The sequence below is a fragment of the Oreochromis niloticus genome, linkage group LG12 (genome assembly GCF_001858045.2).
Source record: "Oreochromis niloticus isolate F11D_XX linkage group LG12, O_niloticus_UMD_NMBU, whole genome shotgun sequence".
In the NCBI taxonomy this organism is placed as follows: domain Eukaryota; kingdom Metazoa; phylum Chordata; class Actinopteri; order Cichliformes; family Cichlidae; genus Oreochromis; species Oreochromis niloticus.
In genome coordinates, this window is record NC_031977.2 from 18,110,236 (window position 1) to 18,137,182 (window position 26,947).

A 26,947-nucleotide genomic window follows, 5' to 3' on the forward strand; every position below is an offset into this window, starting at 1 on the left:
AAAATGAAATCTGCAACACCTGGCGATGATGAACATTGGCTAGCACAGTATTACAGGATCCCATATGTTGCACATTACATACAAAAACTAGCAGCAACAGAACGGAGCACAATACACATGGAAATACATACAGTATGGTTATTAGCACTAAATATTAACACCAAGAGTGGCTGTAGTGTACAGTGCAATGGGTAGCCTATTAGAAACACACCAAATAATCCTAACTTGATGCAACAACATCTCGGTGCTGGTGAAGATGATAACTTGGCCCCTGAACAAGTGTTTCTTGCATTCATTGACTTGACAAATGGGCACACATAAATAGCTGCAGTAAGTGCACTGCAGACTGGATTACACTTGGGCAGGGAGCATGTCATATAAATAACTTTTTTTTTTCTCACTGTAACAAACATTATCCACATTGCACTGAAACTGAAGTGTGCGTAAAGTCTTCAACTTATGGAAGCTAACAAAACCATACGCTCCTCTTTTTTCATATTAAAACTTTACAGTGTAGTGATGCTTAAACAGTGCAATAGATTAGAGGAAGCTCCTTTTGCTACAAGAGTGTTTGTAATAGCATCCAATGATAACGATTTCATGGCTCATTTATGGTTTTTCAGCATCCATGCGTGGCTTTGGTTTGATAACACTGACCAGTATCATATCGATTTACTGTGCTCTTTGTCCTAATGCAAGGCATTAACTCTTTAATGATATTTTTATTTTTAATTCTAATTATCAAAGTCAAAACAAGCTATTTCCCCAGCATGTTAGCTGGAAGGTCATATTCCCCCCCCATCAGAAAATGTGCTTCTACAAAAGCTGGCTAAGTTTACGACTTTTCCCTCGACGCCCAGACTTTTGTCCAACTTTGTCTTTAAATATTGTCAATGCTTATTCATAAATAATTAAAAAAACAAGGCATGCATATACCACAGATACAAAAAACAAAAACAATAAAATAATTATAAATGTGTATAAAAACAAAACTGAGATGCTGACTGCTTTGCAGCCCTGTAAGTGCTGTTAGTTGGTATTTTCCTTTGTGGTGATGGTGACAAGCTGCTTGGCGGCCTTGGCAATGTCATAAGCACATTGGATGACCTGCTGGGTGACCAGCTGCATGTCCGGTCCCGGGCAGCCCTCCGAAGGCACCGCCTTCCGGCACTCGCCCTGAAGCCTGCACGCGCTGGAGGTCAACAAGCGCAGAGAGCCTCTCACCGTCTCTGAACGTGGCTTCTGCAGAGAAAGATTAAATGATCTTAATAAACACAGAAAAAGTCTGCTCACAGGCCTCTTCAGAAAGGGGGTGCAGTGTGCATCCAGGTGTCAAATAACAAACAAATAGCAGATCCATTCTTTGCAAGGAAAAATAAATTTACCTTGGGAAATAGGGCAGCCATTTCTGTTACAGCCACATGTATTCTTTCTGAGCAGGGTACGAAGCTGTGAGGTGAAAAGATTGAAGTCACAGTCAGAAAGTAAACCAAGAGCAACAAATATGATGGTTATAAAAGTTATACAAATGATCAATTAACTTATCACCACTGCAATCAGGTTACTTTACAAAGTGAGGCGCAATTTAGTTTTCAAAACACACCATGCACCATCATCATCGCCAGATTACCTACAAAACATGCCATTTAAAAGACATTTTAAACCTTGTAAATAAACAGCACTTTAATTCTACAGTAAAAAACTTCAAGATCAAAAATCAAATATGCTGTCAGCTATAAGTCACTGCACAGATGCAACTTACCTTTTTTACCTAACTAAAGCAAAGTCAAAGTCAGTGCTTGAAGATAAAACAAGAAATGAATTGATGTTTGAAACTCGGCATACTCAAGCATGCAGCACAATATGAAGGAAAAAGAGACAGCTTGTTAGCAGGTGAGGCAGACCAGAAGAAGAAAGTGTCTGAGGGAGAGGAAAATAAAACTGTGCCTGGGAGGCAGGGACAGAAGCCAGAGTACCAGGAGGTGGGGTCAGGGGACCGGAGGCTGAGCGGCTGAAGGGGAGAGGGGGCCTTCTCAGCCCAGGGTACCAGAGTGCTGAAACATCCCAGGCTGTGCCTGAGCCGACGCACACCTTCACGTTCACATGGTCTGATGGCAGGAGTGATTGGTGGCGACACCAAAACAACATGATAACAGCGGAGCAGAGAGGAAGTAGAGTGAGGAGGAAGAGTGACAAGAGCAGGACAAAAAAAGGGGGAAATGACAGAGCTTAAACTGAACTAACTATAACAGAGTAGCTATGAATGTAGGAGGAACTTGAGGTTTAAAACGAGAGCAAGGAAACAAAAGTTTAAAAAACACAGATATATATAAATCAGATCCAGAACTGATTAAAAAAAAAAAAAAAGACTTTTCATCTCATTCTGACCTGTCATGTTTGTTCTCCTGAGCAGCTCGCAGCAACTCCTGGATATTCTTGGTGATCTGTTCGGTTTTGCGGATGACGTCCTCTGTGCTGGGAAGCGTGGGGTCAGAGTCCATCTCCAAATCATCAAGTTCAGGGATAGAGCTACCCTCTCCCAGCCAGCCACTGCTCCTCAGCCTCCCTCTCCTGCAGAACCTGCTAAGTGGGTGAAAAAACAACAACAAATCAAGCCCCCTGCAAAAACCTGTTTTTTGCTATTGAACTGTACATGAACACCACTTTGCCTCACTGACTTCTGGGTGATTTTCTTACCCCGAGTCATCCAACTCAGAGTCATTGAACGTGTTGTCATAGTCACTTTCTGGCATGCTGCTTTGCTTCTCCAATTTTGAAGCCTGGGAGGGAAAAAGAACAATATGAGAGAGAGGTCCAGCATTACTGACAGGAAAACCCAGCAGCAGCTGTGGTGAAAATGCATTTTCTTCATCTAAAAAACAAAAACATAAGACTCCTCTGTGTGCTGTGCCAACATGAAACTGCACAGCCACATCAAAGTTGAGTATATACAAGTAAAGGTGATGCAGAGGACTGAATCAAACAAGCCAGTGAAGCTGTAAAGCAAAAGCACATCTACAGTTTAAAGATTTCACATTAGTAGAGCAGATTATGCTGAGATCATATCATTTATTTGCATTAGTAGGACACTTGTTTCCTAATACCTTATGAAACCTCTTGAAATGCCAAAGCAAGGCTGGATTTACGTGTGACATTTGAAAACAGCCACACAGAAAGCAACAAACCCTAAAACGTTACTTTACAAGTGCAACACAAGATTTTCTCCTCCAAAATAAAGACAAGTAAACCCCAGAGGGCCCATACTTGCAAATGTGAAGTCAGAGCTCAGAGGTGCATGCCACACAACATAGGCACGCTATCTTCATACCATATAGGGTTTGCTGTGATCTGATAGCGTGACTTAACTTTATGCAAATTCACACTCAATGCTACATCTAAAAAAAACAGGAAGTGTACTGTACTACACAACATGTTCATACTCTGACAGTCTGCGTTCAAGAGTCTGAGCAAAATCCTATCTGTGCGTGCAATACTAAATGCAGCACACTGTGGGATTATCTCACACTTACATAAATTGTCCTCTTAGCAGATGATCAATCGCTTCACACTGCAAACCACTCACAGATTTCCACTGTGTTTGGCTGTCAGAGAAGTAAAAGCAAAGTTGCCAAGATCTTGTGACAAACAGGGCAGAAGGAAACTTTGTCTTATTCTTAGAGTATTTCAAATGAAAAAAAGTCCAACTAAAACAATATATAATGTGCAATTTCTTTCCTTTGTCTTCACATAGATAGCTAAAATACTTTAATATCATCTCATATACCAGTTTCTAGAACACAAAAAAAGCAGGTGCTGCATGACAAGCGCAGATTTCTGCTCAATGCTCAGCAGTGACGCAGAGGTTTTGCCTTTACAAAACCCCACAACTTCCATTTGTTTAGTAGCACAATGAGGATGATGCTGATGAAGGCAGGTATCTGGCGGTGAAGACAGCCGATGGAAGGATGGCTCATGCAGGGCAGATAAAGAGCAGGAGAACAGAGGATGAACAGGTAGAATTGGGCTCCGAGGGGATTTGCAGCGTCCCGCGAGACGCAGACCGAGTTAGGATGTACTTAACCTTTTGAGCACTGTCGTCCTTCGACCAAGACAAGGTGGATGGAAATGAGGGAAGGGATGAAGAGGTGGTCACAAAAGCGCCCCTTTCCGTCTAAAGACAGGGTTCAAATCATAATGTAACACACACACACACACACACAGATTTCTTAAAATGAAAAGACCTGTTTACACAGACTTACAAAAAAGCTGAATGGATATTAAAAAATACTGTGTATGGAATGGAGTCGATGCAAAGCTGTGCAAGGACCGTGAGCACTGAATTCAAAATAATAAAAGTCTTTCTTAGCTTAGGATAAATCAATAGTACAAAGACAATGCAATGGAGCTTAATCCTCCTATTTTTATTCCCTGAGCTCCACTGTTTCCTTTCGGGTTACAGTGCTCTAAAAAAAATATCACTGAGTAGCCCGGAAACTAGCTGATAAAGGAAAAAAAATACCAGAAACTATAAATCACAGGCTTGGAATAAAACCAAATAGAGCAGATTGAAAGTTAAAGTGAGTGTGTAAATGTATCATGCATTACAAAAACACAGAGTATTTGTATTGCAGTTTAATACTTTATCAACATAAAAAACACAGTACAAACCAACATAAACCATGACAGCATGTTTCTGCTTGTACAACTAAGTCTTGTCTAGCAAAAAAATAAAAAAGGCAGCACTCTCATTAACAACAGATGTTTGCAGATGTGTGCGTGTTATTAAACTGGACACATATTGTGATTGCTCTGGCTCTATCTAACATTGCATCGCATTGTGGTTTTTAATGAGTCAGTCTTTGAAGTAGCCAAAAAAAATTTAAAAAACCAAACCAAAATAAAACGTGCATAGTGGAAAATGAGTAAGAAGAGACACAAACACAGGCAGGGGAAAATGTCTGCAGACAGGATGAAGACATGAGGGACAGTCACTGAAGGAAAATGGCAAAGGAGAGCAGGGAACAGGTCTTACTTACATGAGGTGGGAAGGGTTGCAGGGTGGGGATTCCCTCCTCTGAGTAGGGAGTTTCCCCTTTAGGGAGATAGGGCTTCAGGCCTGAGCCGGTCTCATACATAGACATGGGCCGACTGGCCCGTGCAGACTGCCGGCGTTTCAGGGCAGAGGGGCTGGAGGGGTCAGGGTAGTCTGTACCGCTGGGGATCTGATAGATATTGGTAGTGACCTGCCGCCTGAGAGAGGTGTTCTCGCTTTGCAGAGATTGCAGCTGGAAGAGATGTCAGCAATACACTAAGAGGGGCGCTTAGCTTTAATGCCACTGTTTCTCTAGATAGCTCTATTTAAATTTTGATAGATTGTTGCCGCTCCTGCTGCCAAGGTTATAATTTGGCAGAAACCACCAATCTTTCCAGATATAGAGTTTGAAACATGTTCTTTTCTGGCACGTCACCAATATACAAAACCTGAAGCTGTTTTCACAACTACGAATGAATTACAAAAAAACAGTCCATAGCTATGGAGAGGATGCTCGCTCAAAGCTCTGATACATTTTCATCGCAACACCCCTCCTATAGAAAAGTGTCATGCTGAATACCCTTCACTAATCATTACTAATCATTGCCATTCATATTCAAACAGCTTTAGGTTCTGTTTTCTTGATGACAGTATCCAGTAGTTAAGTATCTGTAGTGCGGGGAAATTCAAATTCAAGGTCTTGTCTGAAACAGTATCAAAGGAATAACATGAATTTTGGTTTGGGTGGATTCTTTTTGCCTATCAGTGCAAAGCAAGTGAAAAGCAAGCAAAAGATCACTGTACAGGTAAGAAACACAGGTGCAGTTCAAGTCAAAGATTCAGCTGCAAGGAAAGGTTTGTGAACACTTTGGAATAATCATGATTCCTGCATTAAAAACTCATAAACATGGTCTGATCTTCACCCAAGTTACAATTATAGACCAACACAATCCGATGAAACCAATAAAAAAAAAAAAAAAAACAACTTTCTTATTTTATTTATATCGAACACACTGAAAAATCACTCGCAGTATAAGCAGGAAAAAGTAAGCGAACCTCTATGACAGATTTCTCCAAAAGCGCTTTAAGTCACGTGATCCAAGTCAGTATCAACAATATCTCAGGCGTTTAGGAGGACTATAAAGGTGGACAAAGCTGGAAAAAAACCTTTGTCCTTTTTCTGTTTAATTTGAGCCAAACTACATTAGGACTCTCTTTATGAATGAATCTTTAAGAGGAATGGTACTGATAGAAGGACAGCTTGAAGTCTCTCAAAGTAATCACAAAAATTACATTTGATAGAAGACCAGCTGGATGTCCCGTAGTACTTCAAGGATAATATGGATATCTTAAATGATATACTACACACCAACACCAGCTTTGAAGTACGGTGAAGAGAGCATCATGGTTTGGGAATGCTTTGCCACCTGAGGGTCTGGAGGCTGAGGTTGAGTGATGTAACAAGGCAATGGAGACAGACTAATTGAAAAAGAGGACAAGGTTTTTCAGGTTTTTGAAAATGCTTCAACCTCTTCAGATGTTTGCTCTTCTTGCACCTTGGGTGAAGTTGTCTCAGAAACCTTTACTCTGTTTCCTCAGCTTTTTCATAGATCACGTGAAAATCCGACTTAACCCAGATAAGATGTTGTAGCACAGCCCAATGCAGGCTGTTCAAGATCTTCCAGAAATCCTGATTAACTTTTGAAGAAACTGTCCAAAATTCCTCGATGTTGTGCAAATCTCATAAGAAGCTACAGAAACTACGGTTGGTAAAGGAAGTTCAATAAAATTAAAGAGTTCACTTACTCCCCCCAAATCTGAAGTAAGTGCTAACTCGGTGTGTTCACTAAAGTCAACAAAAAAATACAACAGTTTGTGTATTTTTGTTGCATTTGTCGAAAGTCATTGTGTTGGTCTATACCTGTGACTGAGATCGTTATCGGACCACATTTTATAGCATAACCAATGCAGAAATCCAAAGCTTTCCAAGGTTCTTCTTCCAGGTTTACAGTACTGACAGACTGACTCAGGAATTATAAAGGGATTGAGGGATGCTCTAAACATCAAGATTTGATCAAGAATAAACTGGCCTTAAATACTACAACTACTTTAAAACTGTGATGAAGATTAACAGTGATAAAGCTAAAGATTGTGCTTATATGATCACGAACTGATATTTAAATATAAAAAGCTAACAAAATGAGAAACATTTGTCCTTTTGAAACTACAAGGTACCAACACAGTAAGCCAAGAAAAGCCACAGTCCTGCGTGTTTTCTCCCCAACATCTTCATCTAAATGATGCTGTGTGCTAGTTTACTGCAGGGGGAGAAACAACAGAAGACTGAGTGCAGCTACATGAATGCTCTAGATGCTCTTCATCAGCTCTAAAAGTAAAACGACAACATTGTAACATCACCGTTACTTTTACCTGGGTAAACTTTATACCAGGTTTACTTTACCAAATAAGTAAGTAGTAACTTAATAACTTCCAATTTGGTTTAGTTTTAGCAAGATAAAACTGTATAAATCTCAAATGTCTCCCATTAAATCATCAGTTGAGTGTAACAGTATAAGGTGAGGTGTTCTGTGAAAAATAGCCAAACAAAAATTCCACATGTGCTAAAGCATGTTCCCAAAACAGCTGGAAATCATCCAAAAACACTCATTGCAGTAAACATAGTATATGTGACGAAGCAAGGCACACACATACAATTTCAGTTAGTCACCGTGTATTATCAAAGGGATTAAAAAAAACAAAACAAAAACAAACCAAAAAAAACCCATCATCAATTATGTCATGCTTCGTCTTCAAACATGCTTGTTAGTAACATTAGACCACACGGCTTTAACTTTAATTTATAAATTAGGTGGGAAAAGTGACTTTGATGTTAAACCAACACACACACACACAAAAAAGGAAAAAAACAAAAACAAAACAGAAATCTCTGGTTTACATTCAGACTCTGAAAATTGAACATGCTGGCCATAACAGAGGGTGGACCAGCAGGGTGTCACAGCAGCCTTATCGTACCACAGAGCATTCCTATTCAGGTGGTTCGGCCGTGATTACTAAACACAGGCTGGGCCTCCACACCAGAGAGCGTTCACACTGTGCAGGAGAAGTGCTCTGCTGACCGCTGTGCCCCCGCCCCTTCTAGTCCGGCCCTCGATGTTAGTGATCTTACGGGTGGAGCGCGGTGGGTACCTTTTTCTGCATGAGCCTCAGCTCATCGCTCAGATTGTTGTTTGCTTTCATAAGTTGCTGGATCTTTGCTTCAGAGGCAGAGAGGGCGTTTTTCACCTCCAGGTATTCTTGCATAGTGATGGGGCCGTCTGAGAGATCCGAGTCCAGGCTCTGTTAAAGACGTGGCAAACAAAACAAAGAGGTGAATGATGCAAAAGAGATTTCATTCAGGGTTTTAGTTTGTGAAAATGCTGTCTAGGTACCTTGGTCCTGTCTCCTTTGCTTGATGGGAGTTCTTGATCTGTATCCTCATCAGATGCCACACTATCATAGTCAGGCTGGTCATTGTCCTGGCTATCACTACAGTGTCTGACGGCCACGTTCTTCATGATAAGTTCAACGTTGTCTATGATAAACAAGAAAAAAACAACTTGTTTTGTTACTCTATATCTTCACGAGACTCAGGTGTCGGGGGGATTTTTGAGAAAGTAACAAGAAGACACCGACCTTTGGGACTGACTATCGGATTCCCTTGCTGTCTGCGCTTTGCTTCACTTAATATGTCAATGACCAAAGTTGCAAATTCATGTGCATTAAATCTTGCAAGCTTTTGTCGTCCCTAAATAATACACAGAAAGAAAGAAAAAACCCACAAAGAAATTACACAAACAATGCACAAACTTTAAGGTAACAACAGAGAGAAAACCAACACAACCACATGTTTGCAGGGGCATTCTGCACAGCTGACTTGCCTGGTTTCGTGTCGATGAATACTCCGGATTCACAGGAAGGAAAGGAACCACAGTTGTCTCTGTGACCAGCGTGCTGTGATTCTGTGTCGCCAACCACACTGCAGAGAATGAGCAGAGTGTTGTTTAAGGCACGGGTACAGCTGCAATGCTAGTGGAGGTGTTGAAGAGTGCGTGTGAATGCATGCCACTGCAGATGCGTTTGAGTCCTCTGGTAAGGGGTAAAACTCTACCTGCATCGGTCTCTCGCCTGTCCACTTCATCATACACGTCCATGGCCAGCTCCTCAAATAAATGATTACTGAGCTGCATTAAATAGAAAAGAAAGAAAAATCACACTTCAGCAAACTTCAGGAAAGAATATTTAAAATGAAGAACTGTGAAAACACTTACAGACTGCAGTTTCTTCTTCGCTGCCTTTGCAAGTTCTGATAAATCTGCACTGCTGCAAACAGAAAATTGCGGTTGTGAACATTTGTTGATAAATTCGTAGGTCTGTAGGTCTACTGCTACTGTAATGCAAACTTTATTTTCAGTAATACTTACATGTTCCTGATCCCAATAAATGAAAGCAGTTAAAACAGATCGCATGTGTCATTTGCTGTGCAAAAGTATTTTTCTGCTCTTTTTCTGCTTTGAAATTAGAGCTAATTATGAAAACTACTTCCCTCGGCCTGTTTCCCCTAAAAGACTCAAGCAAGCTCAACTTCATGTCAGAACAAGACTCACAACTAAAACAACCATCACTAAACGCCTCACTGCATTCGCTCTGCTGGCTCAGTTCAACTTAAACTCATTCACTCAGGCACATGTTAATTGGTAGACATGCGTCATACTGACGTACAGCTTCTGCTTTCTTACCTGTCGGCCATTTGTGGAACGATGAAGTGCTGGCCGCTTTTATGATCTGAAAGGAACAACATGAAAGTTCTGGATAAGTGCCAAAATCCTTCGGCGCAATTACAGGAAATGTATTCACTTTCTGTTAATCACAATTTAAAATCTGTATTTAGCTCATAAGCAAATTTGATCAGCTGTAGAGCCACATCACTAAAACACCTACAGCACTGTGCAAAAGTCTCAAGCCCCTTATTTCTTTATACTTTCAAAGTAAAAGAAGAAATAGGTGCAGCTATTTTTTGAAAATCTGAAAACAGAAATGGAAATATAGTATTAATGCAAAAACAGAGTTCTATTGAGCTTAAAAGTTAAAGAATAAAGGGCCTATCACCACCTTTATTCTTTAACACAGCCTGAACCTCTTAGGCAGCTTTCTTGTCATTTCTTGAAGTAGTTTTCAGGAATAGTTCTCGAGGGTCGTTAAAGGACATTCAAAGCTCTTCTTTGGATGTTGGCTGCCTTTTGTTCTGTTCTCTAACAGGATGATCAGATGATTCAATAATGCTGATGTCGGGGCTCTGGGGAGGCCAGTCCAAGACTTAGCACTCCATTGTGTGTTTTTCAGTCCAGGTCTGCTTTTACTGCATTGCAGTGTGTTTGGGATCATTGTCATTATGAAAAATGAAGCTGATGCCAATCGGATGTTTTCCAGATGGCACTGAATCTGATATTAATGTTTTGCTTTCATGAGTCCATCAATTTTGATGACTAACTAAAATAGAGCCCCAAACCACAACAGAGCCTCCACCTTGTTTCAAGCTCTAGACACTCACTTTTGTCCTCTCTCCTCTGTATGTATCAAAGATGCTTTGAACCAAAACTTTCACATTTGATTGACGCTATAACTATTCTCACTGATTTTCAGTCCTGTGTAATTTTGCCTCGGCCTTTTCTCCCAGTTTGAGGCTTTAGTGAACAGTAGATGGATCAACTGAAGGGCAGGATGCATCTCTCAGGTCCTCTGTCAGGTCTGTGCTGGATTGTTTCCCATTTCTTGAGGAAATGACTTTTAGATACTGTTCGTCTGCTGTTTTTAGTCCTCCCACTTCTTCTTTTGCCCTCCACTAGTCCAGTTTCCTCAAAATTTTTAAGTCCACACTGCACAGCATGCTCAGATATGCCAAGCTTTCAGCCAGTAGCTCTTAGAATCACTTTGTTGGTGCAAAAATACTATTTTATTTTTACAAAAACATCTGACTCCTTGGAAGAAAAATATATATATATATAAAAAAAAAAAAGAGGAGTAGGTCAAGAGTTCTTGCACATTACTGTTCACCCAGCAGCAGCAAATGCTGCTTTTTCAGCTTTTTTTAAAATTTTATTTTAAATGACACATCACCGCTTACCTGGTTTTCGTCCACACAAGTAAAACGCCAGTCGATCGGTTAGTTCATACTGAATTTCCACCAGCCTGTCTGCCAGGTCGTTGTGGCCAGCTTCTCTACAAAAACATATTTAAAACAACAATTAACAAAAAGTCAAATTGAGCTTAATATTTTGTCTTATACGTAAAGAATTTTTTAAATAATAAACACGTAGGCTTGCCTTGCACAGTCAATGGGAGTTTTGCCACTGCTGTCTGGAGCACCAGGATCTGCCCCATAAACGGTTAACAGTTCAACCTGAGATACTTGCCCAACCTTTGCAGCTACATGCAAAGGAGTGCTTCCCTTTTCCTGCCCAAGACAATGATCAACATAACAAAAGCCAGAACATGAGCCAGAAATTGACAGAAAAAAAAAAAAAACATATGCAAAAACACGGAAATGATACTCTTAAACACAGAAGGTCTTACAGGATGAAAGAAATTTGCTTGAGCTCCCAGTGTCAGCAACCTCAAACAAGTCTCCAGATTACCGGTGCGTACGCTTGAGTGAAGTTGCTGGGGGAAAAAAAGAAAAAAAATAATTTAACTGTGACTTTAAAAAGCACAACAATAGAGCTCTGTTCAAAAACGTGCTTCCTTTTTTTCCCCCGTGGATCACTGTACCCAACCATTTCTCCTCACCTTGCTTAAATCCTTGGCTGTTGAGCTGTCATCCTCTCTGCAAGGCATGCGATGGACAAACGCCAGCATTTGATATTTGGCTCTTATAAACTCTGATTTGTTTGGACTTTTGGGATGCCACACACACACACACACACACACACACACACACACACACACACACACACACACACACACACACACACACACACACACACACACACACACACACACACACACACAAAAAAGACATTGAGAGACTATGAATGAAAAGCAGCAAGAGAGTCCATCGTCATTTTTTTATTAAAAAACAAAAAAGTACTCCATAATCATTTCCAAACATTTATGACTCACTGGAGTTTGTCCTGAGGGTTGGCCTTGCGTTTTCCACTTGTCACAGACGCAGGGTCCAGAAGGGAGTGCTCCCAAATTGAATTCGCACCGTTGTTGTATAATGTCTGAACCATCTAGGTTAGATTAAAAAGGAAAGCATCGTGTATAATGTGTCATATTGATTTAGACTGTCGAATGGTGAGGGAAAAATAAAAAAATAAATAAAAAAAATAAATAAATCCCCTTCCTGTGCTGCACTTGCTATATTTGGACAAAAATCAATACACCTCAGAGGATCTGCTGCACTTGATGTCATACAGCTCTACTGAATTTAAAACTGAAGTAATACTAACCCAAACCCAAGTATAACATGCCCTAATGGCTTTAGTTCAGCATCTAAGCATAGAAACTACAAGTAAGAAAAATTCACAGCCAAATGAATAAATACGCATGCAATAGCTGAATGATCAAAATATTTCTATTGAGGATTATTTACCTGCAGCTGCGTAGGGGGCCATGGCGTGTGCGTCAGGTGGCGCACTTGGGAGCTGTGTCTGCCCAAGCTCCGATGAACACTGCAGCACTCGTCACAGATCAACACGCCTCTGTTCACCGAGGCCCAGCGAGGTTCTGAGCAAGAACAGAAAACAACCAAGTCACAATTATGATAGATAAATTGAGCAGCTTAGAGTATAATCTTGGAGTTAGAGCATTTCACTGGTTTTACTTCGATCAAGCCGGAAGTTAATCTTTCTTTCTCTTTTTATCATCATTCAAATCAACTCAGTGCTTCCCTTTCGACAACAAGCTGGAGCCAAAGAGTCTCCTGTTACCACTGTTGTAAGATGACTACTACAGGCAGGTGCTTACTTGGTAATAATTATGATATTTTGAAAAATCATCATTTGATAGTTCTTACTCACAAGTACTGCTAATTTACCCAAAGTTTAATACAGTTTATTCTTCTGTGCCATAGGACTCTTGAAAATTATAGGCAAGCCACACTGATATCAGTACTTTACACACCATTACACACCTACAAAAATGAGCTCTCAAATTTTTAAAAGCACAGAACTAAAGCTTTTACATGGATCCCTCATAATTGTGACAGATTTAGCTGAATTGGGCTTAAGACAACTATCTTTTAGGTTCCAAGCACCCTAAAAAGAGTTGTGATTTCATGACAGAAGGAGATGAAATCGGAGTTTCGAGACAACATAAGAGTTTCAGTTGGGTCAAAGATGCCACAGAAGGAAATAATCGACAGAATCTGATTGTTTTGATAGCATAAATAGTCCCCATATGTATAAGGTATTTCGTTTTTGATTGCTATGGCATGACTTTATGAGCTAAACCATATTATTTTAGGGACCCCTTAGCACAAAGCCAGACCCGCTCTGAGAAAACAAACATATAGTTATCTATAGCTGAGAAAGATCCCTGAAAAACAGGCTGTTTAATCCTGTTCAAGTGGCATTTGCTGAAAACTAGTGTCCTGCTGGAAGAAATAGCCGAGGCTTTTGAAAATGGTTATTTCATATATTTTATTTTTTTAAAAATCATTGGCTTTCAACACATGGGATTAACAAAATGTTGGTGTTGGAGTTTTCATTAAATTTCTGGACACTAGATCACAATGTAATGTATGTCATATAATTAAACATAATAATATCACAAGATGCTGAGTGGAGGCTTTAAGATCTAATGAAGACAAACACAATCCAAGAAAGAAAGAAAAGAAAAAGCCAAACTCCAACAGGCTGTGAAAAAGGTCACATTCATAGTCATGTATCGCCTTTCTGACTGCAGATTTAGGTGAAGCTATGTGTTGTGTAAAAAGGAAGTGAAGACTAGCGCTTGTAGGTCGAGGCGCCTCATAACAGAGCAGCTTCCTCTTTCAAAGCACTATAAAGAAAATACCTGAAGAACTAAGAATCTTAGAACAGAGCTGCAATATTAACCTAATGCGTGGTGTTAGTGCCCTGTGAATTAAAAGTCTACTATGACTCTGTGACCAAAATAAATGTGTTTACTTAACCTTGACCTATTTTGCACGGTTCATGTAGTGCAAAAGTCACAGAGTTGTCTTCCATCTGTGCACAGACTCTTCTTGACAGCAAACATCAAGACTAGAAACACTGTAAAATGATACAGCACTAAAGCCCACTGAGTTTTAAGCAGATAGAGTGACGGGACAGGCGCTGTAAAAATCCCGACAGCAGCTGCAGTGCAGGAGCAACAGATGCAGGAGGTCGCTGGACAGATTGTGGTTCCTGGTCCCCAAGTTTTCAGAATTTCCTTCTAACAACTCTCCCTCAGGACCCCCCGAGTCTCAGTGCTCTCCTCAGCACGTGCTGCTAAATTTAATACCACATCTTGAAACGCTAAAAATATTCACACCCAACAACTGGTAGCAACCATAAAGTGGGGCGATCCAGGGCAGTTGCTGAGGAGAGCTCAGGGTTAACCAATGACATGAGTGACACGATGACAGACGAGCTTCTTAATATTTGCCTTCCGCTGAATGATGCAAAACAAACCAATGTATATTCTATTATTAGACTTTATTTAATTTACAGTGCATTATGTTGCCACAAGAAGAAAAAAAAATAAAATCTCTCCTGCATTGAGTATGCGGTCGATTCACTCAGCATCCTGTTTTGCTTCCTGTGCCTGCTGAACAGCATCACGTCATTTCTATACAAGTGGAACTTCTGTAAGTACAGCCTCAGACACAATACAACAATTGTATGCTCAGCTCTCAGAGCTTGGTGCCATTGGCCCCGAAAAACAGAGCTCTGTTAGAGGGTGCTGGTTTACCCTGATGTTTACCCTGATTAATAAGTGGTTATAGCACTCATTTTTTACTCTATTACTACACATAGCACAGTAAAGTCACTGGTTACAGATGACACAGACTGCAGATTTGGGTTAAGGATGCAACGACTTTTTAAAATAATCAAATCTTTATGAATACAGTAGGAAATACCATACAGTCATTACTCATTAACACCTTTAGTTCAGATCAGTTACATCGTGCCAGAAGACCACTGTTATGCCCTTTTTTATTGCACTTTACTCATGAGAAACAGTTCATCCCAGCAGTTGAAAGCTCATTTTACAACGGGCATATAAAAGGGACATATCATATAATTATAATAGGGTTTTGGCTGGTTATTAAACCAACCGGCACCCTAAAAACTCCTTTCATGAAGGGAGCTATGGCGTTAGAGAAGAATACTAAATAGGTAAATACCCTAAATTTCTGTAAAGAGAAACCAACGTGTTGCCAGCGCTGCTAATCGGATTTATTTGGATTTGGGGTGTTTCTTAAGCACCAAATGTCAGCTAACAGACAAACACTGCATGGATGGTGTGAGTTTTACTTACCTGGGACACAGCAATCTGCGCAGACCTCAGTGTTTCGCAGGCGTTTAGACATCCTCAACTCGGGAAGAAACGCCTTTTAAAACTGAGTAGAGGAAATTGTGTCCGTTATGCTAACCATTGATTACTCTGTTAAGATACCTTCCGCGTTAGCTAAACCCAGCAAATTAAAAACAATCCGACAACTAACTATCGTACTTACTTCGTTTAACCGTTGCGAGCCTTTTCGTTTTGGCTAGCGTTGGAGTTATGACCATGATAACATTTCCTCCCGCTACAACGCCGCTCGTCTGCAAGTGAGCTGACTGAGCAGCCACCTGATTAGCTAACTAGCCTGTGCACACTTGGTAGTTTACTCCTCTGCCTCTAGACAGCAGCATTTAGCGCTAGCGCGATCCCAGAGGCAGCTGTGACTGTGACCTATAAATGCGGTGTACTGTGCCCATAGTTTTGACTCTCAGGAAATAAACCTCTCAAAATAATACGAATAAGTCCTTCTTGAAATTTGTTCCGATTCTCTAATTTTATAGCTACAGGTAAACATGAAATATGAATACAACACAATACTTATGGAGCTCTTTTTTTGTCGGTACACAACCTGACAGATTAAAATCAGGGTCTTAATTTTCCCTAAAAGAGGTGAGTTTGATCTACTCACCTTGGAGTACACTGTAGTATTTTGTTATGTCTTAAATTGAGCTCCATAAATGTTCACCTACCGACGGCCTTTTAAATCGCGCTTTGTACATCTTTAACACTGATGCAATGTTAGATTAAAAAAAAAACAAAATACAAGACATGAAAACAGTCATGTGTATTAAATCATATATTAAAATTTGACTCCGCAGAGCAGAAAAAGGCACCGAACGTAACTGAGACAGAGGAGTTTTTAATTAATATTGATTTGTGAAGTTTAAAACAATAGGACGGATACATACAACTTTATATACTATCTTTAAATTTAGCAGGCGTAGTTATGTACATTATAACCTGGCGGTACAGATTTAGATTTTTAACCCGCTCCCACCCCCTCCCTCAAAACGTAATATTGCCGATCCCATTTCAATGTTATAGGGCAAAATAAAACAATTTACTTTCTAGGAATTTACATGGTTTGTTTAGCTGATGTCTGCACAATATAGTGGCGCTACATTTCAAGAATTCAAAATATGGGAACCAAAGTTAGACAATATAGAAATCACTTTATTTAGTCATAGTATTAACAATGAAGGTTCTTCAACCCCCATGTCGACATGCTAAATGGTTGAGTCCAGACTGGAAGTGTCTATTATTTTTTTAAAGGCGATGATTTTATCTACGAGTGCCGTTTCATTTGTTTTTAGCCTAAAGGAATATTTTGTAAACCGTATATAAAGAAGGTGTCACTTTAAAATCGACCATTAGGTTACCTTAATCAGGCGATATTTAATGGACCGCGAGTCTGTTTCTATATAGAACACCCCTGTCGTTGCTGGGAAATACTCCTGGCACTTCCTTGTTCAAAAGTTTTATTTAGGGGAAGGCTTGGGGGGGAAAGTTGGTCACCGGATTGGTTATTACTTCGACGCTGCTGTCAGACATTAAAGGCATGGATCAAAGCTTTTTGGCGTAACTACTGTGGCTGTCCCAGCTTTTCTCATGGCTCCAGTTGTTAGAGGGTGGCTAACGTTGCACTGAAAGAAAGAGGAAGATGTCCATGGCTAACATTAGCGAAGACATCAGGGTGAAGTTTCCCCTGCATTCCGCAGTGTGGGAGAATGACTACAGGAAGCTGGAGCAGCTATTAACATCAACGCAGGTTGGTTAAAACCACTGGAGAGGTTGGTAACCTTGGCACCAATACTCAGCTAGCCGGACTAAACCAGGAGTGAGCTGCTGAATTTCCGCAGGCAGGCAGTTAAAGAAGGCCAGTGGTGTTTACAGATGCTCCGCAGGCAGCCACATACACATGACATTGAGTAGCTCAGCTTTTTACGCATCTAGAAGTTTGAAAGCTTTAAAAGACAAACAAACAAAAAGTCTTCCGGTACAGACTGGTAACTTGTTTCCAGTTAAAATGTAAGCTTCTGTCCCATTTCACTGGATTCCTCAAATACACTGATTAACAGACAGCAGTACGTGTTTTATCACTCGCATGGATACATTTGTTGTTTATTTTGCACTACTTACAGTAACTCGGCATTGCTATTTAGCTTCAAAGTGGAGAGATCCAGTGGCTCAAACAATAAACAGTGTTAGGGATGGGTATTGATAAGAGTTTATTGATACAAATGCCATTATTAATTCTCTTTATAGGTCAGATTGGTTTTCACTGTCAACACACAGTTTCATTTTCACTGCTTGGACAAAGTGTAGGGGGGGAAAAAGCTTGCATGTGACACAGGTGTGTAAAAAGTGCCGCTATCATGAGTCTGGTGTCACTGTTGTGCAATCTGCAACTTTTGGAAAACATGCCATGTGCTGTGAAAAAGATTTGATGTTTTGGGGGGTTTATGATAATCCGATGAATAGTATAAGCTCTGGATTCCCATCCCTAAGCCAATAATTACCTCAAGACATGCTGGAGAGTTTATTTTATTTATTTAAAATAGACAATGCAGTTTGACATAGTTCCAGTACAGAGCATGAAACTGATGTGCCGCACAAAGAGTTTATAGCTATTCCTAATTTCCAGCCCTTGTCCCTTGTTGGGCTTATACATCCACACTACACAATTATTATGATTTCTTTGTACTGACTCCAGCAGTTTTATATCATTATTAGCCATGACAAAATTACATGTTGTTGACTGCATTGGTTATAATAATCGCTTGGAGGTTCTTATGTCAGCTCAGTAGTATTTAGTCTAAACAGGCACCTTATTATTTTTCAGAATGACATCGAGGCTGTGGATCCCAGAGGCCGAACACCTCTACACCTGGCTGTATCACTCGGGCACCTGGAGTCAGTGAGAATCCTGCTGAGACATGGCGCTCAAGTGACTAAAGAAAATGCCAATAATTGGACAGGTTTGTTACAAAGCTAGCTACATAACAGACAAGGAGGGCTAGGATTTGGATTGGTTTGTTGGTTCATTTTAGATCCCTGCTGTCTATAACCCTAACCATCATCTGCTGTTGACGAGGTTTCTTGTAAATATACTTATCCAAGAATATCAACTCCTACAACTGCAGTAAAACGGTTTCTTTGGTCTTTAATTTCATTGCTGAGGTTTTTAATGGTTAATCGTTTCTCAGAGGAAACGGATGCTGTTCCATTAAAAGGTTTAGTGGTTTTTTCTGCTTGACTTTCTATGGGCAGTGCTGCAGGAAGCAGTCAGCACAGGAGATCCAGAGATGGTTCAGTTAGTGCTTCAACGCAGAGACTACCTCAAAGCCTCCACTGCCCTGGGAGGAGTGCCTGAGCTGCTGTCAAAGATCCGAGTGGTGTGACTTCATATATTTTTCCCTTTTGCTTGTCATCATTTGTAAGTGTGCCTGGAAACATTTAAAATATTTCTTTTCCCTTTTCTAGTCTCCAGACTTCTATATGGAGATGAAATGGGAATTCACCAGTTGGAGTAAGTTCTTTTTTTTTGTGAGTGGAAATATATATATTTTTAAGTAGATTTTTAAAGTAGACAAGTGTATAAATGGTATTATGTTCATGCAAAAACAGCTGGTTTATCAGAAATCCAGTATGCAAAAGAGGGATGGTTTTAAAAAGTTTTTTTTATTTAAGGCAGCAGTCTGTTTTTAAAGATTGACGCTTTTCCTGTGTGGCTTCATCAGGTCACACAGGAAAAACTACATACCTGCCCGCTGCCAGGTGAAGTATTTGTTTGCTTAAGTGGTGTTTTTCACGTATGGATGCTTTTTGTTTCTGTATCCCGTTGTTTCGCAGTTCCTCTCGTGTCCCGGGTTTGTCCGAGTGATGTTTGCCGCATTTGGAAAAGCGGCGCCTCGCTGCGAGTGGATGTTACTCTTCTAGGCTTTGAGAACATGACCTGGATCAGAGGGCGTAGAAGCTACATCTTCAGAGGAGATGGCATGTGTTTACACTCCCTCACACAGTCAAGTTTTCTTTGCTGCTGTTTTGGTTAAAATGGTCTAAGCGACTCCCTGTCTGTGTGTCGGCAGATTCATTTGCAGAGCTGATGGAGGTGAACCACGACGATGAAGTCGTGGACATCGAACGCTTCAACATATCCCAAGAAATGGAGGATGTGACGTTAGAGTCAATGCAGCCAGCTGAGCAGGAAGTTGCCAAAAGGTTGACGACTCCTATTGTCAACACCTACTTGGACACAAAGGATATTGCTTTTGAGAGGCAAGAGGCATTTATTCTTCCTTGTTCCTGTTTTTCCTCATGTCATGAATGGATCTAAATTTGTTTGATAAGCCACGATTGAACTCCAAAGCTACGCTACTTCACGAGAGTTGGCTTCAGCTTTATTGTCAGTACAGTAGTATACACAGTATACAGTGTACCAAAATGCTGTTTCACCCTAAGCCCCCCATGGTGCATTTATAAATATATAAAGGATATATCTCCAAGAGATATTAAACTAGGAATTACAAATAAATAACATTCTAAGTTTCGGTAAAATTAAGGGATACAAAGTTACTAATTACTAACTATACAATTCTATACAATACTATAATGGTAACTATACAATATTAACTGTACGATAAACAAAGACACACCATGGTTTTGGACCCGGTGTGGCCTGTGCGACCTAGACCTACCGTAATACTTTATTGAGGCCATACATGAAATATTCTTTAATATTTCAAAATTAACATGTCAAAACAGAATGTAAAATGTTAAAATAGCAGGGTAGATGATTCTCTATTAGACAGATACAGAATATTGAGTTATTATGGAATTATTACATGAAATATTCAAGATTTTTCATGTCTGTCCTTCTGGAATCTGTAGCATCTAAATGCAATATTTATCCAGGATTAATCATTGAAACGTTGTCTGAGCATAAATCTTCACCTTTAGTAGTTTATTTTTGGTTATTCAGCATCCAGCTAGAGTAAATGTTATTACAATGATGACACAGGTGACAGACGGCATCTTATTTCAGCTATCCTTATGTTAGCAGTTGCTGTTGTACTGTTGGATTGTGAATTTATTTGAATCTAAAGGGCAGCGATGAATCTCTTCTATTATGATGTTTTATGTTTTCTAGAAATGTAACAGTCTTTGGTTTTGTTTTTTTCCTACAGGACTAAGTCTGGGATTTGGGGCTGGAGATCTGATAAAACGGAAGTAGTCAATGGATTTGAAGCGAAGGTGCAGAGAAGTTATAAATCAAACCAAAATGTGTTTATAAAATGTGCTGGTTTTATTACCTGACATTGTATTTTTGTCATTTTCTCAGGTTTTCAGTGTGAACAATGTAAATGTGGTAATCAGGACACGGACGGAGCATCTTACAGACGAGGAGAAAGCCAGGATAAAAAGTAAATTTTTAAATATTTCAGTATGTACATGTTGTTTTTGTTTGCTTTTTGGGGGGTTTTCAACATATAGTTTAAATGAACTGATCAGTGACAGCATTAAGTATTAAGTATCCTCTGAAAGAAGTTCAACACAGCCAGGCTTTCTTTGTGTTATGGAAATTTCTTTAATTTGTCAGTGGATCAAAGTTATATTAATTTTTTTTAAATGTAATAAACATTTTTGGTGTTTGTTGTGTGTTCTAGCAGCTGCAATTCCTGCAGTGTAAATGAGACTTATCAGCAGATTGGAAGCAAGCATAAAAACATTTATACATTTTCTGCATCGCCAAGACAATATATGCAAATTTTAAGGGACCTGCTGTGATTTTACAGCTTTGCTTCTTTCATTATATCAGTAAGGTAGGGCTTAATAACTTAACTTCCACATGTAAAATTCCCCCATCCTCCCAGCGGAGAAAACAAGCTGTAAACAAGAGCACTCAGAGAGAACCTCTTCTGCAGGGTGAGGGCTACACTAAACTTCAGTGTTTTACGATGTCTTTCAGCCTGTTTTGGTGTCATTGTGACTTCATAGAGTGTCGTATTTGGTTCATAGCTCCCTCCATGCCCTTTCATATGATGTAATTACTCTCATGATATATTCTGAGAGTATATATTTTGATGGGTTCCTTGGAATGCGTTTTCACAGTGAACTTTAGCCTTGGGTGCTAAGAATGAAGGTGAAGCCAACCTAGGTACTTATGTGAAGTTTGAAGATGATCTATAAAAGATGTGGGTAATATAAAGTTTTTACAATTCATTTTTCACACTTTGTGTGACCTTGACCTGATTTTCACCTAAATTACATCAGCTCCAGAAAAAGATATCTTCAAAAGAATGCTAACAAACACACTGCTAACACGCGCACAAAAAAGAACCAAATACATACACTCACCCTTTGGAAGGAGAATAAAAAAGCTTGCTAACCCATTGGTCTCGCTTTGTAGCGCTCTGGTATTAATGTGGCTGTTATTTTGCATTGTATCACTCATTTAAACACCAGCACCAACACCTCCTCTCTGACATGTATCCCTGACTAATAGGGATGGGTATCGAAAACCAGTTCTTGTTGAGAACCGGTTCCCACTGTTTCAATTCCTTGGAATTGTTTGCCATTTTTGCAAACGATTCCCTTATCGATTCCAGTCGCCCCGAATGACGTCACCACGTTGCGGAGCGTCATTTACCTGGCAGAGCGCCTAGGCGGCTCAAACACTATAAAGTTTGGTTATACTTTACCAGAATGGATGACAACAGGGCAACTTGCAATACTTGCAAAGTAGATATTTCATTTAAAGGAGGAAACACTACGAATATGCAAAAGCATTTGCTCACAAAACACGCGATGACCTTAAATGAACGTCGTGTTTTTAATTCCGCTCCGGACTCGTGAATCTCAACCCAGCAGCAGCGGTAACGTTTGCACGTCCTCTCCCGTTAATGCGGCAGGTAAATAATCAACTAACAGTGCATATTATGTTAGCGCGATCTGCCTTATTACAAAACCTGCCATTACTGTGCGCTGCATTTAGGTGACCATGATGAGAGAGACAGAGTCTGGCTGGCTCAGATGCTGGCAGTTCTTGCTGCAGTCTACCGTTAGCGTCACCTTTCAGGCCAGGATAGACGAATGTCACCGAGCAGTGACTAAGTTTGTGGTCAAAGGCTTGCACCCATTTGCCACAGCAGATGCCCCCAATTTTCGGTAAGTGAATGTGTTTAATTGTAGGCAGGGACATTACTGGATATTCTTGTGTAATTGCTACAGAATAATTTATGTTATACTTTGTTATTGCTACAGAAGAATATTTATTTTATTATTTTACATTTACAATTTTTTTTCCTGGGGACCCCGTGACACCCCATTGAAGAGCCGTAGGCTGTGGATCTCTTAAGATCTCACTGTTGGGTTTGTAAGGCCATGTTACTCCTAAATTTCTATCTTGTTCAAAGAGAAGATATAAAACAAAGTTCTAAGCTAATCGACCTTAGTGTTCTCCTTTTTTAAAAATAAGAATCGATAAGAGAATCGATAAAGGATCGAATCGTTATACAGAATCGAAAATGGAATCTGAATCGTGAAAATCTTATCAATACCCATCCCTACTGACTAATTGAGGCAGATCCATGGATACCCCATCCACTAACCAAAGGATCCAAAGTGTCAGCAAAATAAAATAATAGTAATAATAAAGTTTAATTGTTGATGCCTTTCAAAACAACATGAAATCTGCTGCCAGTTCAAAATGTCAGGGAAGTGGTTTGAATGTTGTTATAGTCAACTTTCCTTTATACTCATAACAGACTATATTTGACTGGAACTGAATCTGAGTGCTGATTGGCTGCTTTTCTTTTGTTTTTGTTCTTTCCAAAGGTGAAAGAAACATCCTGGAGTCTCTGCTGGGGACTGTGGAGCAGCACATAAATGCACAAGGAGTAAGTTGTTCCTTCAGCATTTTTGTAAACGTGATGCATTTTGTTGCCATGCACCTGCTTATTTTTTGCGACTTCTTCATTCTGTAGGACCTGACTCTCGAATATGCAACTGCCAACAATCCCACTGCGATCACTCCAGAGGAATACTTTGATCCCGACTTTGACCTTGTGAAAAGAGACATCGGCCGTCCCATTGAACTGAGCATTCGAACACAGAAGTAATTTCAAGTGTTCTAAACTCCAGTCCATTCATTTTCCTAGCTGCAAGCTGGTTGTATTGTGGAATTTAATGTTTCACTTTATCTGCAATTTTCTCTCATGCAGATTCAAAGGGACATTGTGGATGAGTGAGGACCATCCCCTCTCCCTGGTGGAGCAGGTAACCCCCATTATCGACCTCATGGCTCGCACAAGTTCCCATTTTGCAAGACTACGAGACTTTGTAACTCTGAAATTCCCTCCTGGATTTCCTGTTAAAATAGGTATTTTGCAGTTTTGTGATTTTTATTTATTTACTCTTATTTTTTTTCACTAGAAATTTTGGGTTTGCAGAAGCACTCTGATACCCTTTATGTTTCACTTTGGTATCTCATGTGGCCCTCTCTTTCAGAGATTCCCCTGTTTCATGTGCTTAATGCCAAGATTACCTTTGGTAGTGTAAATAAATGCAGCACTGAGGAGGAAGCGAACACATCAGCAGCAGCCACACCAACATCCACAGGAGATGATGAAGCAGCAGGTTGGAAAGCTGATGGTTTATCCACAATGTTTAAGCACAAACTGAACGATTGTCATTTTAAACTGCTCATCTGCTGGTTTTTATCCACCCTACCCAGCACCACCTCCTTTCCAGGTGTGTCCCTCGGTGTTTGAGGTGCCTGCGAGTTATCACCGTCGCGGGGGAAGCCGCCACATGCCTGTGTCCAATAACGATGAGGAGCTCTTACAGTACGCCATCCATCAGAGTCTCCTGGAGTCTCGTCAAGGCACTGGCCAGGTCAGAGCAATCGTCACTGAGACAAACATCTTTTTCATGCGATTTTTTTTTTTTTCCCCCACATGCTGCAGGCTGTAACTTCCCCTGGTGTTTGTGTGTTTGTAGGAGGGGCTCTGGGGTGATGTTGATGGGGACTTCGCTGATGTAATGCCGATTGACCAGAGTGACAGGTAGGAGCAGATTAACGGTGTTACAAGTAATTCTGTTACTGAATGTTTTAATAGAAGGTGCTTGCAGCTTAGTAGTCCTATGGATTCATATGGTTGGTTTTATAGTGTTTTTAGTCAAACTTTATCACATATTTATTCTGTGAACCTTAAGTCTGTTCAGTGTCCACCTGTGAGCATGATATTCTGCCTCATTACCTGTAAGCGTCAGTAAAGGCAACAGAATAAAGGTGAATCTCAGTTTTATCCTGTTGTCCTTCTAGGAGTATCCCAGAGGGGGTGCTGGTGGATTATAGAGACACCTCCAGCCCTCCCAGCTCTGCCTCTGCCTCTAGCCCTGATTCAGACCTGCGTCTAGCAATGGAGCTTTCTGCAAGAGCTCAAGAGGAAGAAGAGAGAATGAGGAAACAAGAGGAAGAGGAGCTGGAGAGGATATTGCAGCTTTCGCTCACAGAGAAATAAAAGGAATAAGAGGGAAATATAAATATTAATAATAATAATAATGATAATAATACAAGTTCTGCTGATCCAGAAAGCAACCACCACACCTCAGTTTTCCTTCCTAACCACTCTCATCAACTATGCAACTGCAGATCTCTTTCTACAACAGATAATTCTTACACAGCCAAAATCAAACTGTCTGTATCCAATATTTTTCAAAAGGTATTTTGGTAAGAGTATACTCCTTTTTTTTTTTTTTGTATATTTCTATCTCAGTATAGAGTGTGTCCATCCACGCTTCTTTCCTGGACTGTTTGAGATCATTCTGGATGGGTTCTACTTTTTATTTATTCAGTTTCTTTGTTCCAGTTCAGACTCACAGCGGCAACTTGCAGGTATTTCTCTTACTGTTGTCTCGGGTGAGGGTTGAGTCACCGTAACGTGGTTCTGTGAACAAAAAAAGTATGACTGACTGCTCAAAGGTGACTTCGTATAGTGTCGGCACACAAATGTGATACTCTCGGCCCCGGCAAACAAACACAGCAGTGCTGTCATTGTAAAATCTCCCTACATAGTCACTTGGTTGAGGATATTGGACTCACTGAAAAGCAGAAAACTCAGGGTTTGCAGTTTTGTTTTTTTGTTTTTTTCCTTTGCTTTGGAATAACTTTGTTAGTCAGCTGTAAAACTGACAGAAGTTATCCAGGTAAATGATGTTAATATGGTACCACTCTAGCATATCGTTCTATAAGAACACTATGCCAGTGTTAAGTTGGAAAGGTTTGTTGGGTTTGAGTCAGATGTTCATATGTAAATGTGTCTTCTTGTACTTTGTGAATGTACACTCTACAGATGGAGTAGAGCATGTTGCTTTGAGAGAGATTTGAAATTAGCCGCATGGTGTAGTATCTCTGCTGCAAAAAGGATAAGGGGGTGGTTGACTTTCCTTTCCTGTCTTTCCTCTGAGCTTCTGGTGAAAATTGACTTCTTTTTTTTTTTTCTTTTTCTTTTTTTTTTTGTACACTCTCACTGAGCAACTTCACCTCAATTCAGAAATGCAATAGCAAAGACCAGTCTGTCTGTGGATTTATAACAGTCATTCAGCTGGGAAGCAGTAGTTCCAAAGGGCAGTCTACATTTTGTATCCACGAACAACTCAACACCTCTGTGCGGTAGAAAGAAAGCAGCACAGACCCTGAGGTCAAGCATGAGCGCCATATGTTGGAGTTTGATTTTTTTTTTTTTTCTTTTTTTCTTCAGCATGTGCCAAGGATTGCTTCGCTCTGATAACACGTGGTGGAGCTGAAGCGTGGCAAAATTTATATGCAGTGCAACTCAGACTAAACTGTCTAAATGAGTTTCTTTAAAATTTTGTAGTTTGAAAAACAAGGTGTCTCAGCTGTGCGATGCCGAGTAACACTCATTAACCACTGTAGATGATTTTTACTGACAACCAACCACTTTATCAGAGGTCTGCGCGACTGACTGACTGACTGCATCAGAAGCTTCAGCTGAACAGCTACTAACTGTAAAGATCAAGCTGCCAAACTGCTGAAAAGTCAAATTTGAAAATGGTAGCTTTAGTTAATTTAATGAAAATCTTTGCAGTGCGCCATTTCAGCTGTAAGGTTTTTTATAATGTGTTGAAAGTTTCAGAGAATGTGTCAGTTTTCAAAATGTTGTGAAATAAAAGCACTTTATTTCCATTACTGCATGCTTTTTTTTTTTTTTTTTTTTTATGTGGTGTGTGTGACCACGAATGGTTGTCTGTCTCTATGTGTGAACACTGAATGACTGATGACCACGCCGATGCATCGGAGTGTGAGTGTTAGACAGAAAG

At 40.1% G+C, this 26,947-nt stretch overlaps 2 protein-coding genes across 11 annotated transcripts; one reads left to right on the forward strand and one right to left on the reverse strand.

Annotated features, from left to right (window-relative positions):
* Positions 1-167: 167 nt before the first annotated feature.
* On the reverse strand, positions 168-15,980 carry git2a (G protein-coupled receptor kinase interacting ArfGAP 2a). Of its 10 annotated transcripts, none has more exons than XM_005473315.4 (22): positions 15,777-15,980; positions 15,578-15,659; positions 12,684-12,817; positions 12,209-12,321; positions 11,876-11,981; positions 11,663-11,749; positions 11,413-11,543; positions 11,214-11,308; positions 9,829-9,874; positions 9,514-9,519; positions 9,361-9,412; positions 9,201-9,273; positions 8,971-9,068; positions 8,726-8,837; positions 8,482-8,624; positions 8,240-8,389; positions 5,037-5,285; positions 4,082-4,171; positions 2,698-2,780; positions 2,389-2,580; positions 1,386-1,449; positions 168-1,242 (listed from the first exon to the last, which is right to left on the reverse strand). In XM_005473315.4, exons 2-22 carry the CDS (start codon positions 15,627-15,629, stop codon positions 1,030-1,032), a joined length of 2,289 nt encoding a protein of 762 aa, XP_005473372.1. In that variant the 5' UTR covers positions 15,630-15,659; positions 15,777-15,980; the 3' UTR covers positions 168-1,029. The 10 variants fall into 10 exon arrangements, with proteins under 10 accessions (XP_005473372.1, XP_005473371.1, XP_019221125.1 ...); XM_005473314.4 differs by having other exon boundaries at positions 2,389-2,583; positions 15,777-15,979; XM_019365580.2 differs by lacking the exon at positions 5,037-5,285 and having other exon boundaries at positions 2,389-2,583.
* Positions 15,981-16,855: 875 nt separating this feature from the next.
* ankrd13a (ankyrin repeat domain 13A) lies at positions 16,856-26,816 on the forward strand. The gene is made up of 15 exons (XM_005473324.4): positions 16,856-17,372; positions 18,447-18,582; positions 18,875-18,999; positions 19,088-19,133; positions 19,457-19,600; positions 19,693-19,882; positions 20,791-20,857; positions 20,946-21,027; positions 23,441-23,502; positions 23,590-23,720; positions 23,827-23,984; positions 24,113-24,241; positions 24,339-24,499; positions 24,605-24,669; positions 24,930-26,816. The coding sequence occupies exons 1-15, from the start codon at positions 17,265-17,267 to the stop codon at positions 25,126-25,128; spliced, it is 1,803 nt and encodes a 600-aa protein (XP_005473381.1). The 5' UTR covers positions 16,856-17,264; the 3' UTR covers positions 25,129-26,816.
* The last annotated feature ends 131 nt before the right edge of the window (positions 26,817-26,947 follow it).

What these genes read in the sequence shown, in the direction of transcription:
- git2a (XM_005473314.4), bottom strand. Translation starts at nt 15,629, where the DNA reads ATGTCTAAACGCCTGCGAAACACTGAGGTCTGCGCAGATTGCTGTGTC. An exon ending in CTTGTGTGGACGAAAACCAG is followed by an intron (nt 9,875 to 11,213) that starts GTAAGCGGTGAT and finishes TGTTCCTTTCAG; the next exon opens with ATCATAAAAGCGGCCAGCAC. An exon ending in CAGGAGAACAAACATGACAG is followed by an intron (nt 1,450 to 2,388) that starts GTCAGAATGAGA and finishes TTCACCTCACAG; the next exon opens with CTTCGTACCCTGCTCAGAAA.
- ankrd13a (XM_005473324.4), top strand. Translation starts at nt 17,265, where the DNA reads ATGTCCATGGCTAACATTAGCGAAGACATCAGGGTGAAGTTTCCCCTG. An exon ending in AGGAGATGATGAAGCAGCAG is followed by an intron (nt 24,242 to 24,338) that starts GTTGGAAAGCTG and finishes CACCCTACCCAG; the next exon opens with CACCACCTCCTTTCCAGGTG. An exon ending in CCGATTGACCAGAGTGACAG is followed by an intron (nt 24,670 to 24,929) that starts GTAGGAGCAGAT and finishes TTGTCCTTCTAG; the next exon opens with GAGTATCCCAGAGGGGGTGC.